Source organism: Geotrypetes seraphini, chromosome 6 (assembly GCF_902459505.1).
Source record: "Geotrypetes seraphini chromosome 6, aGeoSer1.1, whole genome shotgun sequence".
In the NCBI taxonomy this organism is placed as follows: domain Eukaryota; kingdom Metazoa; phylum Chordata; class Amphibia; order Gymnophiona; family Dermophiidae; genus Geotrypetes; species Geotrypetes seraphini.
This window is the reverse complement of record NC_047089.1, coordinates 228,144,394-228,161,276: the sequence shown is the minus strand read 5'-3', so window position 1 is coordinate 228,161,276 and position 16,883 is coordinate 228,144,394. Positions and strand designations below refer to the sequence as shown.

Below are 16,883 nucleotides of genomic sequence, written 5' to 3'. Positions count from 1 at the left end.
CTCGGAGATGTCCTCAAAAGGAGGACATGTCCGGGGGAAATGCCGACGTCTGGTAACCCTATCCCTGGCCTTTGTTGCTTTCTAAATCTGTACCCTTCTCCTCGTCAACCAATCCCAGACTCCATCCATTCTACCTTGCTGCACCGTATGCCTGGAACAAACTGTCTGACTCGATATATCAGGCTCCTTCTCTGGCAGTCTTCAAATCCAGACTCAAAGCCCACTTCTTTAAACTCCAACCCACCATCTAAGCACCAATATCTGGCTTATCATTCCCTCTGTAATTCCCCCACCTGAGCACTGTGTATTGATGCACCTTCTTGTCTGTCTTGACTAGATTGTAAGCTCTTTTGAGCAGGGACTGTCTCTTCCGCGTTTGGTGCACAGCACTGCATATATCTAGTAGCGCTATAGAAATGATTAGTCGTAGTATTTTTAGGAAGTCTTTGATATCCTTTAATTTTGCAGCCTGCTGCGAGTCGGTTGTATTTCTATAGCAGCCATGCCATGTTCGTTTTTAAAGGAAAACAACAAAAAAGTCGTAGTTAAGTTTGTTTTTCCAACCAAATGTGTTTTGATATCAAAGAACTGAGCACTTTCACTTTGAACTGCCCACATAACAAGCGAAGCGGCAGCCCACTGTCTCTTAAACGCTTGGGTGGCTGCTATCTGAGACGACCTATTTTTGTAGCAGCGGTAGGAAGCTTTCCTCTCTCTGCTAACCTAAGCCGCAGCATCCCACTCTTTCTGGCATATAAAGCTGAACGTTTCTGCCATTAAAATATTCCAAAAACAGTCTTTTCTTCCTAAAGGCCACTGCTAATATTAGTCCTTTTACCATCATAATAGAATACGATATGCTACGCTTAGAGAAGCCATTTCTCTTGACACCTGTCTTGCGGAGCACTGAGTTCTAGCAAACAGGGCTTTTATTTTTAAAACTCTGGATTGATAAAAGCGTGTTAAGAGCCAAACTGTTTACTGTAATCTTTTACCGGCGGTAGCTTTTATACTGGCAACATATACACCATGAATGAAAGGAAACTGAGAGCCAGTGCACGAAGGTATTCAGAAGTGGTTGGGGCAAGATTATGATTTTTCCCGACGTGGCCAGACCCACGCAACTTAGGAGGAAGGCCTTTTTGGCGCTAAAATCCAGAGTTCTGGATCTGGGAGCTACGTTTTTCTTAAAATTTCCCTGTAAGTGTTTGATATATTTACAAAATACAGATTACGGTCTATTTTTTGGGGAGCCAACACAATTAGAGTCATTTCTTCAAGTTAATGAGAAATAATTTGACGTGATTGTTCCGGTTTGACGGTGGGTCCTCAATTTGTTTGCACTGCTAAAAGTTAAAAAAAAATGTTGTCCCTATTAAATTTTTTAGTTGCCTTTTTTTTGTTTTCTTTGGAAGCTGAAATAGCTCTCAATAATGTGGGCTTGATGGAAATGATTTAAATTTCTGTACTCTTTTCATTGTTCCATATTCTTTGCTTTGTGTATCACATTGAATGAAAATTGGTAATAAAAAAATAAAAGAAATGGTTGGGGCAATATTTGAATTCTGCGGTTCAGCGTTTCATGTAAACACCGGCCCTAGCAGTTGCAATTATACCTGTCGACCTCGGGATATCAGCGCCGAATACCTCAGATAGTGCCAGGGTGGTCTGCAGTGACTTTCAGCAGCATTATCTAGATCAGTGTTTTTCAACCTTTTTACACCTATGGACTGGCAGAAATAAAATAATTATTCTGTGGACCGGCAGTTGAAGAACACTGGGCTAAGACGTGGGCCAGACCCTGCCCATCTCTACCCAATCTCCACCCCAGACCCCGCCCCCATAATAGTATGAATTGCACCTTGCATGTCCCGTGCCTCATCTGGAAGCCTTCCCTCTGACGTTGCAACGTCAGAGAGAAGGCTTCCGGTTCAGGCGCAGGACGCCCGTAGGAGCCGCTGCCTGTGGCTTTGTGCACTGAATCAGTTAGGAAGAGGGAGCTGGCTCGAAGATAACGCCACATTGATCGCACCGTGGACCAGAGGTTGAAGAACACTGTTTTGGGCTTGATGCATGTACTGGCCCTGTGGACCGGCAGGAAATTTCTGTGGACCGGCACTGGTCCATGGACCGGTGGTTGAAGAACACTGATCTAGATAATACGGCTGAGAATCCATGTGTGGCCCCGGTCGGCAAGACTTATCCAAGCAGCAACGGCTGCCGCCCAGGTAAGTCCTTTTAAATATCGAGCCTGGTCTTTTTCTTTTTTAAAAAATCAAAAGTATGGCCTCTGTGCGCTTTCCCCACTTCTTTTCCCTGAGAAACAGCTTCTGCTCTGAGCCCCAGAACGCTGCTCACTAAAGCCCATTGTGCTGTCTGAGCTCTGCTTAGCAACAGGCCGAGGTGGCAGGATGAGCATCAGCAGCAGCATAATTCACGTCAGGCATTTTCTTCCAACTGCGTCTGCTCTTCTTCTGTACTTAATGACCCTAAGGCAGGGGGTCGGCAACCTTTTTAAAGCAAAGATCCAATTTATCCTAAGAATTTGACCCAAGATTTACAAAGAGCCCCAATGGGTGGAGAAGGGGGTTTGAGATATTCCAGGTCTCTCACTCTCTCTTCCTTCCCCAAGGTCTAGCTTCTCTCCCCCCTTCCTCCCCTCCAACCCCTTGCAGGTCTCCGCACTTCTCTTTCCTCCCTCCCCTACCCCTGCCTGTCCCCTCCCCCAACCCATAACCAAGGTTTTCTCCACTCTCCAGGCCCTTACCCTTTAATCTCCCTCCCAACCCCAAAAAGTGGGGTAGTAAGGGGGTACCGGGGGAGGGGGGTCTGCCCCGGGCATGGTCTTCTTAAAGGTGTGGCCCCCTCCTCCTCTCCGCCCCCTCACTCCTTGCCACAGGCGAGTGCCCCTTGCCTTCCCCTGTACTTTTCTTTACTTTCCCAGCACCAGGTTGCTGCCACGTCAGCATTGGTGCTATCTCTGCCGTCACTTCTAAGACCTGCGCCTAGGAAGTGATATCAAAGAGCGAGCCGACACCGACGTGGGCATGCTGCTCACGCCAGAAACGTTAAAAAGGTATGGGGGAAAGTATGTGTGCCAATTTTCTCTTGGTGGGGGTGGGGGGGTTCGGCACGGCAGGAGAGAGCGGGCACCCTCCTGCCAATTTTCTCTCGTGGGGAAGGGGGGATTTCCGTTGCCAAGTTCATCAGGGAGGGCCATCATTGGAGGCGGGGACTTTTATTGTTCATGGGACAGATATTTTGCGCTCTCTTTGCTTTCTCATCCGGGACCGTGCCTAGGAAGAGACATCAAAGGGTGAGCTGACACTGACGTGGGCACGCTGCTCACGCTGGAGAAGTTTAAAAGGTAGGGGGAAAAGGAAGGGGGCATTCGTGTGGCAGGGGAGGACAGGAAAGAGGGCAGGGGAGGGGTGCCACCGCTCGGGGCGCTGCTCCCCCTTACTATGCCACTGCGTCCATTCTCCTTCTTATAAAGAACTACAGTGGTACCTTGGAATCCTCCTATAGTTGGAGGGGCCTTAGGCGCCTGGACCAATCAGGCCCTAGGATCCTGTGGTTTGGGCAGTGGAGAGGCGGGCCCACCTGATTTGGACGGAGGCAGGCTTGGTGGCCGGATGGTACGAGGAGCCGTCCGGCCAACTGGGAGGTAAGGCCAAGGGGGGGTTCCAGGGTGGGGGAGTTCATTGGGGGGGTCCGGCAGGAGGGGTTGGGCACCCTCCTGCCAGTGATCTTAGGAGGGCTGTCGGAGGGGTTCATATTCCAAAGCAGCGTTCAGATTCTGAGACAAAATTTACTACAAAAAAATGTTCAGATTCTAAAACATTCGAGTTCTGGGGTGTTCGGATTCCGAAGTACCACTGTATTTGTTTACATTCCTCCTGAGCCTATGCCCCTTCATTCTAGAGCAGGGGTGGGCAACTCCGGACCTCAAGGGCCGGAATCCAGTCGTATTTTCAGGATTTCCCAATGAATATGCATTGAAAGCAGCGCATGGAAATAGATTTCATGCATATTCATTGGGGAAATCCTGAAAACCCGACTGGATTCCGGCCCTCGAGGAACGGAGTTGCCCACCCCTGTTCTAGAGTCTCCTTTCAACTGAAAGAGACTCACTTCCTGTGCATTTACACCATGGAGGATTGAAGCGCCTGTTTCATATCTCTCCTTCCGTCATTCTTCCAAAGGGTTTATATTGAGCTCTTTAAGTCTGTTCACATATGGTTTATGACAAACACCACTGACCATTTTATTAGGCAGTGGCCCTCTGGACTGACCTCCCCATCCTGTTGATATCTTTTTGAAGGTGCTGTCTCCAGATCTGTGTAAAGTACTCTATATGAGGTCTCACCAGAGACATATACATAGGGTTACCAGACATCCAGATTTATCTGGACATATCCTCTTTTCCGAGGACTGGACTGGATTCTTGAAAATCAGCAGTTCGTCTGGGTTTTCAAGCCTAGGGCCACGTCTGGCGGGCGTCCGAGCATGCACGGTTGCGATGCGATGATGCCACATTCATGTGTATGACATCATTGCATCACATCTGTGCCTGCTCGGAGGCCCTCCAGATGTGGCCCCGAGCAGGAAGAAAAAGGAGAAGCGGTTTGGGATGGGCGGGGCTGGGGCATAATGGGACGTGACTTGGGCTTAACGGGATGGAAGTGGCTAGAATGGGGTGGGGGTGGGGCTACATGTCTGGGTTTTATCCAACCAAAATCTGGTAACCCTACATATACACAGGAGGCGATGTTTTATGAAGGCGTCTCCCACTGCCACTGGAAGGGGAGGGTATTTCTGGTGCCCCTGCCTGTAAATTGGCGTGTGCCGGGGCGGAGCTAAGGATGTCCTGAGCTAATGTACAGGCAGAGTGGGGCAGAACTGTGGGCAGGCCCTAAATCTCCTACTCGGAAGATCAGCCCCCTTGGCAGCTCAGAGTGTATTCATATGGTCACTAACTGCCAATCTAATATAATAAAACGCTAGGCCGCGAATGCGCACTTCCTATGTGTGCGCCGGTTTTCCGTGAGCTGTAGCGACCCATAGGAAGTGTGCATGCGCGGCTTACGGTCTGGCCTGCTCCCTGTTGAAAGACGCAGCGGTGACTACTCTGTAAGTTGGCCGTCCCCGCCGCAGTCGTTCCCTTCCGCACCGTACTCTCTCCGCTCTCTCTCTTCCTCCCCCCCACCCCTGATGCGGATGTCGACCGCGGCGGCCCGAGTCGGATGTCGGCTGCGGCGGCTGCTGGCCGTGGCGGCTGTTGGCGGCTGCAGGCCGCGGCAGCCAAACCCGGAAAACATTTTAACATGGAGTTTAGGCGGAAGGTATGGGGGGAGGAAAATACTGCACAGGGAAGTGGGGTGGGAGGGAAATGCTGCAACACACGGAAATGGAGGGGCAGAAAAGGGGTTGATGGACTGGGAAGAGGTGCTGATGAACAGGGAGGGGGGGTCAGAAAAATGAAGACAGGCCTATTGCTGGACAGGGGGAGCAGGAAGGAGGTGATGATGGACAGGGGGAGGTAAAACAAAGGGACAAGGGCTTCTGCTGGATAAGGTGAGCAGTGATGGGGTGGTGGAGGACACAGGGGAGGTAAAAGGAAGAGAGAATGGACAGGGGGAGCAGGCAAGGGGTGGTAGTGGACAGCCAAGGGAAAAAAAAAATGACAGACAGAAATACAGAAAGCAGCTAAGGAGAGAGAGAAAAAATAAAGACAGACACACACACATATATTCTAGCACCCGTTAATGTAACGGGCTATAAGACTAGTGACTGTATAAATCCTTTTGAAAAGTAACTTGAATAGCACCAGTACAAGTGATAATAACAGTGATACTAATATTGAAGAAAACCCCCCCCACACATTAGGTCTTACTGAGAACAATGTTTTGTGGTTCTTTTGGCCAAACTAGACCCACTGAGGCTCTTGAAGAGTTAAGAACACTGACCACACTACCGGTTACCCTATGTAGTGGTGACCAGTGGCTAATACCTGAGGGTGCTAGCAGTGACCGAGATACTTTCCATTAAACAGGCGGGAAGCTGTTACCTTTTCTCCAGTGAGCACATGCAGTCCCTCCCGGACTTTGGCAAAGGAGCCCTCTCCCAGTTTCCTTCCGATCAGGTAGTTGCCCACCCGTTTGTTGTGTTGGAAGCTGCGGATGCTTTCCCTGCACACAGAGCTCACGCGAGAGGGCAGCAGTCCGTCCTCAGAGGGCAAGGGCACGGGAAGCTTCTCCTCTCCAAAATCATTCACCCCATCTCCAGCAGCAGCTGGCATTCTGGAAAAAAAACAAACACAAAACCCCAACAAAATGCAAAAATTAGCATCAGAGGGAGGGAAGGAAGACAGAGCAGTAGCCAAAGACATTTCTGGAGTCTGTGAACCAGCGGCGACCTCGGGTCTTTCCTGCATGCACCCCTCATAGGAGCCCAGTGAATCCCCCACACGTGATCCCACAGCAGCCCAGTGAATCCCTCGGCAAGCCAATGTATTCTCATATTAGCTGGTTCCATTTCCTCAAGACAGGAAGTATAAAGAAATAAAACAAAGGAAATTAGGTAATACCTTCGAATGTGGTAGATATTCAGTGCAAAAAGTGTAAAGAGGCATGTTACATTGGTGAAGACAGCCAGAATCAACCTACATAGATATCATACCAACCAGGATGTCACCTCTGTTGGACAACACTTTGGAAAAACTGACCACTGCACCAATGTGTTGTTGTTGGGTTTTTTTGTATGAATACTAAAAGGGAACTTTAAGACAATATAAGAACGTAAAACCTTTGAAATCAAAATGATAAAAATATTTTGACATCTAGCAGAGAGGACTTAACAGAGATCTGGGCTTCCTTTCTATTATAAATTTAAAACTGCTCTGTCACCTCTCTGTTTCCTGCCCACCCCTCCCTCTTCCTATCCCTGAAATGTACTGATATTTGTCACGATTTGCTTATTTCTGATCTGAAGGGTTACCTTCCAAAGCTCATCACAAAATGCATTGTTAGCCCAACAAAAATGGCACTACCTTATTTCCTTTGGGGGTATTTTTTGGGTTGTTTTATTTCTTTATATTACCTTGGAAAGTGGACTAACACGGCCACCACGGCAGGAAGAACCTCCTCTGGTTTTATTCTACAGCCATCTAATTTTGGTTTTATGACAATTTTTCCCTGAGGGACAAATTACAAGTCCAGGGATCTCATGGGATAAACAGCAGAACTCTTGGCATGTCCAGTTGGTACACCACTATGTCCCTAGCACAGCTGCCGCTGGCTGAGGCATTCCTTGGATGTATATTCAGAAGCAGTGAGGCTACTCAAGCTTTGTGGGGTTTTTTTTTTTTAAATCAAACTCTCCAAATCTCCTGCACCTTTTAGCAATGAGGTTTCATCTACTACAAATCCACAGCTTCTGTCCACATACATAGAGTGGATGGGTAAGAAGAAGTCGCTATCACTGGAACAAGCTTCCAGTGCAGGTGATCGAGGCAGACAGCGTGCCAGACTTTAAGAATAAATGGGATACCCATGTGGGATCCCTACGAGGGTCAAGATAAGAAAATTGGGACATTAGTGCATAGACAGGGGGTGGGTAAACAGAGTGGGCAGACTTGATGGGCTGTAGCCCTTTTCTGCCGTCATCTTCTATGTTTCTATCTGTCACTCTGTCCACGCTTCCTACATACACAAAGGCTGGAGACAAATCTGTCAGTGGGTCTGAGGAAAGGAGCCTGATCTCTTGAGGCACAGCTATTGCAACAGCTGGGGAAAGAAAACTCCTGCTCACCTTTGGATCTGAGATTTGTCAATGAAAGGATGAACTGGAAGAGAGTCGGTTGGGTCAGAGGGCTGTGGATTTCCTAAGGGCAGTCCCTTTGGGTCTCAGCACTCCCTCCTTTCTGCTGGTGGATCCAGACCTCTCCTTCCAGAGTCTCTCTTGCAATGGATTGTGAAGGCTCTGTTGGGGGGGGGGGGGAGGGGCGGATTGCTGTCTGGTCTCTGCTGGGAGTGGAGGATCTTCCTTGAGAGAGATAATATAAAGCAAGGTCTCACTGGGGACCGCAGGGGGTACTGGGGGGAGTGGCTGGGATTTAGGGAGGTCTCATTCTGGGGCGTTTCCCAAATTCTGGCTGGTCTCTTGGAGCAGGGACTCTTTCTTGTGGACACATGTAGAACAGCTGTTCGCTGACAGGCCCTCCTACTCTATGTCCTCTAGAAATGTCTCTTTAGTTTGAATTTGCAGTCATGTAATCTGCTCAGCCTGCCAGAGCAGATGTGATCTCAGGTCAGCTCTCCCTCCACCCCTCTCTCCAGACAGAGAAAAAGAAGGTGCCTGAAATTCCAGAGAATTACACTCAAAGCACAGCCAGGGGCCCCTTTCTTCACTTCTACTCCCCAGCCCTTTGCTATTTGCATTCATTTTCCGCTTAGAAACAAACTCTGCCCAAACATTTTGTGATTTAGGCAAGCCAGCGTGAGGTCTGCCCCAAAAATGGCATTTTCCTATCTTCCAACCTCTGATCATTTTTGACCCCATTCACTGCTTCTTCATGTCCAGTTTCTCTTTGTGCTCTTCATCTTAAATATGCTGAGAATGCATGACTGAAGTTTTACATTTTGGGGGGGGGGCTTCCTTGATGGTTTTGTTTTTGTCTGTGTGTGTTAGCAATATCTGCTATGAAAAAATGTAGTTCATGCAGCCCTTGATTAAACTTCCCATTAAGGAACCTTTTAATAACACCCCCCCCCCTTTTTTTTTTCCCAAAGCCAGGCTAGCAGCTGCCGCTGCAGTAACTGCCCTGAAGCCCACAGAGTTAAAGGGCTTTGAGTTTTTGCCGCGCGGCAGCTGCTAAAGAGGCTTTGTAACAGGGGGGGAAATGCATTCAGATTTGGGGACTCTTTTACAAAGCTGCAGTAAACACTAATGTGGGCTTACTGCAGTAAAAAATGGCATACCATAGAGGCTATCCCTCAGGGTGTGGCGCAGTGGTTAAAGCTACAGCCTCAGCACACTGAGGTTGTGGGTTCAAACCTACACTGCTCCTTGTGACCCTGAGCAAGTCACTGCTCCATTGCTCCAGGTACATTAAATCGATTGTGAGCCTGCCAGGACAGACAGGGAAAAATGATTGAGTACCTGAATAAATTCATGTGAACCACTCCAAGCTCTCCTGGGAGAACAGTATAGAAAATTTAATAAATAAATAGTGTGACAAGTTTCAGCCTCTGATAACCAGAGCTGGTATTGTGACATCATAATGCCTCATTCCACCAATGCCTGGGAGCCAACCTCATCAGTGATGTCACAATGGTTTCATTATACTATAACTGGCTCACTTTTACTACATTTTGATTTCTAGATTGGTGCAGTGGTTAAAGCTTACAGCCTCAGGACCCTAAAAAAAACTTCCTGAGGCAGGCTGACTAAATTGGAGGCGCACAAGCCTGCCTAAGCTCGCCTAAGGCTAGGCGTGGGCATGGTTTGTCCCAGAAGTAGCCTTAGGCAGACCTAGGTGGCCATACGCATCTCCCTAAGTAGATGCAGCCGCTGAGCTTATCGCAGCAAAGGATCTCCCTGCTATGATAAGTTTAGTGGTCACAGTCGTGGCTGCTCGTCCCCCCCCCCCCAAACGATCGCGGAAGGAGGGATTCCCAGTTCCTCCTGCTGATGCCCAATCCCCCCTGCCGGAACACCCCCCCCCAGTAGATTGCATGGCAGGAGGTTTGCTCCTGATGGATTCCCCCCCAAATGTTTGACCAACCCACCCTCACCAGGACCCCCAACTCCCCTGGACCTCCCCATGCCCACAAGGACCCCCTGGGCCCCCCTCTATCCTCTACAGGTGGGGCCTTAAGCGCCTGGGCCAATCAGGCTTTTAGGCCCCTCCCCGGTGCATCCCATGATGCACTGGGAAGGGGAAGGCTTGCCATTGTAGCAGAGGCGGGTCTGTCGGCTGAACGCAGGCTGGAGCCATCTAGCCGGCCAATGACAGAGGTCAGAAGGGGGGTCCGGGGAGGCTCCTGGTAGGGATGGGGGGGATTGGGCCTCCCTCCTGCTGTGTGATCAACGGGGGTGGGGTGAGGGGTTCCTGCAGGGGGTATTGGGCATCCCTCTTGCCGCAATCATTCCGGGGGGGGGGGGGATGGCGGCCATAGCCACTAAACTTATCACGGCAGGGAGACCCCTTGCCATGATAAGCTTAGTGGTTGCGTCTACTCCGTGGTGACGGTAACAAAACTGTCTGCCACCATATCATTCTCTAAGTCGAAGTTGCATATGGTCTTCAGGTGTAATATGTGCTTCTTGGTCACTATTAATATTATTTATCACAGTTTGCACAGCCCATTCCAGAGATATACAGTATTTTACAGAAACATATGATGGTCAGTTCCTACTTCTTGGAGTTTATAATGTCGTCCAGAAAGGCAGAAACCTCATTCATGAAATACAGCTAAAGAGAATTATTTACAGACTTCGACTTATGGCAATCTTTCCCTCAGCTTGTCAAATATTGCCAAGTTCTGCCCACTGCAACTCCCTCCTTCCTGATGTACTAACAGACTGGACTCATTTCCTAAAGTGATTATTTCCCTATTAATTTTCTCTCTCACTGCTATTATTTTCCTTCCTTATGTTTCTTTCCTGTGTTTCTCTTCAATATATTTATGTACTTGTTCATTCTGAATCCCAAGCTTATCTCTATCTCGTTTTGAGCTCTCTAGTTGGAAAAGTGTGTAACAAAGAAATGACAGATGATGCTTTATCAAACTCTGCAAGAGGGATGACACCTTGGAAGGTGTGGAAAATACAAACACAGATCTAGTGAATCTTGGGGGATGGATCTGAGTGTGTCTGCTGAAAAAAAAAAAATCAGGTTTGTGAATTTGAGCTGCGAAAACCCAAGGGAGTCACATGGTATAGCAGGTGAGGTACTTCTGCATATGAAAGAAGAACAGGACCTGGGGGGTAATTGCATTTGATAATCCTAAAATGATCAAACAGAAGGTGAAGTAATGACAAAAGCATAAGGATGATCAAATATACAGGGAAGGAATAGTCAGTAGAAAAAGTTTCTGGTAGGTTCTTTGTAAAAATCTCGAGTGAGATCTCATTTGGAGGTTTAGGCGCCAGCTCTGTGGGTGCCTGAAAACCCACTAGACCACCAGGTAAGGCTTAAGGGGGGGGGCTTACAGGGCTAAAAATAGCCCGAAAAATGAAAAAAAAAATTTCTGGTCAAAAATCGCGACTAACTGAATCCGCAGATACGGAATTCGCGAATACGGAGGTGGAAGTATAGTACTATTATTATGAGGGCGGGGTCAGGGGCAGAACTTGGGAAGGGTCTGGGGTGGGGCTTTTGAGCACCCCTAATCATTTTGAAAAGTTGGTTCCTATATTTGGAGGTGATGGAATTCAAGAAGGTGTGTGAAAAAAATAGAAATGCCCTATATAGCACAAGGATAGAATCAAAGTACAGGGATAGAATCAAAGCACACCATTAAAAAAAAGAGAAAGAGAGAGCAATGGGGGGGGGGGGGGGAACCTGCACGGAACAGCAGTAGAATCATAGCATCAAAGGAAGGGAATCTGCATGGTGCAGCAGGTACAACCATAACAAAGATTGGGAAATAACCTGCACATTGCAACAAATACATAAGAATTTCCATACTGGGACAGACCGAAGGTCCGTCAAGCCCAGTATCCTGTTCCAACACTGGCCAACCAAGGTCCCAAGTGCCTAGCTAGATCCCAAGAAGTAAAACAGATTTTATGCTGCTTATCCTGGGAATAAGCAGTGGATTTCCCCACGCCATCTCAATAATGGCCTATGGACTTCTCTTTTAGGAAATTATCCAAGCCTTTTTTAAACACCGCTAGGCTGATTTCACCACATTCTTCATCAATGAATTCCAGAATTTAATTACATGTTGTGTGAATATTTTCTACTACTTAGTAGCTGCAGCGCATGCCCCCTAGTCTTAACCCCCCTCTTTTACAAAGGTGCGCTATGCTTTTTAGCACACGCTAAATATTACCGCACGCTAACGCATGCATGTTATCCTATGGATGCGTTAGCGGTTAGCGCACGCTAAATCTGCGCTAAAACGCGCCTTTGTAAAAGAGGGCCTTAATATTTTTGGAAAGAGTGAACAAGCGTTTCACATCTACCCTTTCCGCTCCACTCGGTATTTTATAGACCTCTATCATATTTTAATTTTAATTTAAATACAGAGTTTATATACTGCTAAATCAGCATAGGCTTCAAAGCGGTTTACAAACAATTAAATTGAATTAAGCAAAGGTCATTACCCATATCTCTTCTCCAAGCTGAAGAGCCCTAACCACTTTAGCCTTTCCTCATATAGAAGTTGGCCCAAAGCATTTATCGTAGCAAAGGGAGGGAGGATAACCTTCACAATGTAGCAAGTATAACCTAACCCCAAAGGGGAGGGGTAACCTGAACTGAGCAGCAGGTAGTTTATGGTTTATTAATTTATATTGAAATCTAAACAAGACCTGACTATACTGAAAACTAGTGCTAAGAGAGTGACAAGTGCTTTATAAGGTATGCTCAGAGAAGTGAAACTCTGAAGAGGGGTTGAAAACCCTCTCTTAGGGTAAGAGTTTACCGTCCAATCACTGCATAGGAAGTTCAAAGTCACTCTCTGAGAACTAGGAAAAATCCTAAAAAATTTTTGTTTTCAATGCTGTATTCAAAAATTAATAGATCTCACTAGATCATAAATGTACTGTAGAATATGCTTATCTTGTAGAAATAAGCTTGTTTCTCTAGGGGTATCGACGTGGCCCCGTTTCGTGGTCTGCTTCAGGAGATCCAAAAGTCAATCTTTAAAGTGCTGTAATAAGCTGAAATGCACTGTAAAGTGGTTCAATGAAAAAATCCTTGACAGGATCAATGAGATGATCGATTGCAGAAGGAGTTCAAAGGTTCCAACCAAAAAAACTCTGTGGAGTGACGATGTTCCTAATTGGACTTTATTTGAAAGTGTCAAAGTTCCAAAGGTACACCGAAATCATCCACATAAAATAAATTCATCCACATAAGAGCCTTAAAGGACCTAGTCCGCTAGGGATACAGGACCCAACACGGTCCGCGTTTTGACAAAAAGTCTTCAGTTTTTTGGTAACATCGTCACTCCACAGAGGTTTTTTTGGTTTTCTCTGGATTTTCTTCTCTGTGGATATCTTGGGGTCAATTCCTTTTGGTTTTATTTTTTTATTAATTTATATCCCACTTTTTATCAAAGTGGGTTATAGAAATACATACATATTAATCATTACAAACATTCATAAATAGCAGACAACTACAGAAACCTCCCCATGAGCACATCATTCAAATCCCAAGATAAATATAAGCGCTCAACACTCATATTTCATTTTACAAAATAGATATCATTGCAAAAGTTTCTTAAAAGTAATCAAATCCCCCTGTTGTCTAATGCATAGCGGGAATATTGTTCCAAGTATCAGGGCCAATTCAAGAAAATGAACCTATTCTAGTCGTATGCACTCTCCTTTGCTTTAGAAAAGGGACGTTCAAATCCCCTCCATCGACTGAATGTAGGACAGGGGTGTCCAACCTTGTGGCTTCCCTGGGCCGCACTGGCCGAAAAAAATGTTTCTGGGGGCCGCACAAATACGCAAACTCTGCAGCAAGACAGAGGAGGGAGCCGGCAAGACGGTAAACACCCAGAGGCAGCAGAGGAAAACACTGCATCGCCCTCAACAGGGGCCGCACAAAATACTTCACAGGGCCGCAGGTTGGACACCCCTGACGTAGGATCTGGGATGGCTATAAAAAGAAAGGCAGTCAATCAGATATTTCGGTACCATCCAACATATACACAGATACGTCAACAATAACAATTTATACCGAATCCTGTATTCTGTCTAACGTAAAATGCAGATGCATGATTGTATTTAGCAATTGCAAACGGGACCCGAATTCTCTCAGGGTTTCCGCAGCTGGCAATGTGCTTGCTGCAGGTTTCTGGATCTCGCTGCGTCTTTGTCAGTTAAAAACCATTTCAGCCACTTTTTCCATTCTATGGACTTTCACAACAAAACTCAAATTTCTGACCGGCACAGAATGGTGGCTGAAACGTCGGTTTCTACCTGACAAAGATACAGTGAGAACTGGAAACCTGCAACAAGCAGGGCCCATATTATTGAATTTTGAGTCACTTGTAAAGTGTGAATCGTGGTCGCTGAGACCTCCGGTAATACAAGGTTACAATAATCCAAACTAGACAACTGTTTGGAGAACATATTTAAAATTGGCTCCAGATAAATGTCAGACTGAAAGGATAGTTGTGAATCTAAAATCTCACCTAAGTATCTTACTTCAGGAGGAAAATAGATAGTTGTACCCAAAACTTGAACCGAGTCTGGAATATCACCTTTGTTTTTGAAATAGTTAACATTAACTTATTGTTATTCATCCACTTTCGTATCTCAGAAATCACCAAATCTAATTTTCCAATAGACTGTATCAGCGATTCCCCAACTGGGAAAAACAGATGGATATAAGAAACGCCCAAAGTTCTGTAACAACTTACAACGGAATCATATATTAGTTGAACAACGCAACAGAAAGGGCTGACCCCTGAGGAACTCAGATACAACGCTAAAAGCAAAGGAGGGTAGGTAACCTGTATGGAGCAGCACCTTTCCTTGCAGACTGAATGGGCCATGCCAGCCTTTATCTAATCTAATCTAATCTAATCCTTAGGTTTGTATACCGCATCATCTCCACGTTCGTAGAGCTCGACGCGGTTTACAGTAGGAGAAATAGGAAGGAACTGCAACAGAGGGTTAGAGGTAGAAGTGTGAAGAAAATTTAGAGGACTTGGGATGCCAAGATATAAGAGTTTCCTTGATTCCTAAGTTGGAGGGAGACTTACATTTAGAATTAGAGAATGACATGGGGACAAATTTTTCCCTATCCCCACGGGAACTCATTTTGCCGTCCCTGCCCCGTTCTTTTCCTGTCCCTGCCCCGTTCCTGCAAGCTCCGTCCTCATCTGCACAAGCCTCAAATACTTTAAAATCATAAGTGTTGGAGGCTTGTGTGGTTAAGGCAGGGCTTACAGGAATGGGGTAAGAACAGGGTCAGTGACAAAACTTGTGGGGACAGGATGGGGAAATTGAATTCCTGCGGGGACGGGAACAAATTCTCTATCTGCAATCACTCATTGTTACTATCGTTCTATGATCATGCAGCAGCCTCCCAGTGGAGGTGGTGGGGACAAGGACAGTATATGAATTCAGGAAAGCACAGAACAAGCTCAGAGGATCTCTGAGGGAGATAAAAGAATTGTAGGGTTTCGTAGTTGGTGTGGATGAGCAGATTGGATGGACTGCATTGTCATTATCTGCTATTGTTTTTCTCTGAGTTTGTTTTAATTGTTGGATTAGAGGAATACATGAGAGCGACTTAATGGCACTGTGTTCTGCCTTCCCTTGATGCTTGGATGACTGCAACCTAGTACAAGTGGTCGAAAGCACTGGACAATCCATTTGGCACTTCTGATGCCCATTTGTATGCTGTAACTTGACCACCGTAAGTCTCATCTGTAAGAGGACTGTATTGGAACAATATTTAACGTTTCTTGTCTGGGTCACAGGCAACTCTACAACCATCCTTCATCATTTGTCTCTACAACCTGCGGGCGATTCAGATTTTTACAGTTCAGATAGATGAAGAATTGGCTATATTGTTTGCCTTCATGGGAAATGATAGGTCTATACAATCTAATTACTCTGTGAATTAGCCAAACCAGTTTTACATAGAGCAAAGGTCAGACACCAGTTAAACCAGGGATCTCAAAGTCATAGAAACATAGAAAGATGACGGCAGAAAAGGGCCACAGCCCACCAAGTCTGCCCACTCCACTGACCCACCTCATTAAGTCTGAGTGCTAATGACCTAGTTCCTTAACTCGACCCTCGTAGGAATCCCACGTGAATGTCCCATTTATTCTTAAAGTCGAGCACGCTGGTGGCCTCGATCATCTGCACCGGAAGTTTGTTCCAGTGATCCACCACCCTTTCTGTGAAGAAATACTTCCTGGTGTCACCACTAAATTTCCCTCCTCTGAGTTTGAGCAGGTGCCCCCTTGTGACCGAGGATCCCTTGGGAAAGAATATGTCATTTGCATTGAAGCAGTGCATGCACATAGATCTCATGCAGATTCATTGGGGAAATCCTGAAAACCCGACTGGATTGCGGCCCTCCAGGAGGGACTTTGAGACTCCTGAGTTAAACCCTCCATATACATTACATTACATTAGTGATTTCTATTTCGCCATTACCTTGCGGTTCAAGGCGGAATACATAAGAAGTTATGTAGACATTTCCAGAGGTATTTCAGAGTGGAGCCGGTTGCTACAGGGGATTGAGATGATTCTTGCGGTGTTAGTTTGTCTTTAAGGATTTCTTGAATAGCATGGTTTTTATTTCTTTTCTGAAAGTTTTGTAGTCTGGGGTCGTGATCAGTATATTGGAGAGTTGGTAGTCTAGTTTTGCTGCTTGTGTGGCTATAAGGCCATTGTACAGTTTTTTTCATTTGATGTCTCTGATTGGAGGGTACATGAATGGTGTGTAGGTTCTATGTCTGGTCGTGGAAGTTTGGATTAGGCGGTTGTTCAAGTAGGCTGGGCTGTCTCCATTAATGGTTTTAAATAGTAGAGAGTAGAATTTGAATAGTACATGTACTATACAATGCATTGGTTTGCTAGTAGGGAGTAGATAAAGAAAAATGACTCTTTGAAAAGTGGCAGGACTTTGAAAGTCCTATAAAAACTGCAGCTAGGAGGTCTAGTGGGAGAATAGG

General features: G+C 46.3%; 1 protein-coding gene across 1 annotated transcript in view; it reads right to left on the bottom strand.

Moving 5' to 3' along the window:
* Positions 1 to 16,883, bottom strand: part of HUNK (hormonally up-regulated Neu-associated kinase) — a 119,743-nt gene that overhangs the window by 77,565 nt on the left and 25,295 nt on the right. The window contains exon 2 of the mRNA XM_033947489.1: positions 6,071 to 6,302. Within this exon, the coding sequence (XP_033803380.1) occupies positions 6,071 to 6,302 (232 nt within the window). The remainder of the gene's footprint in view (positions 1 to 6,070; positions 6,303 to 16,883) is intronic.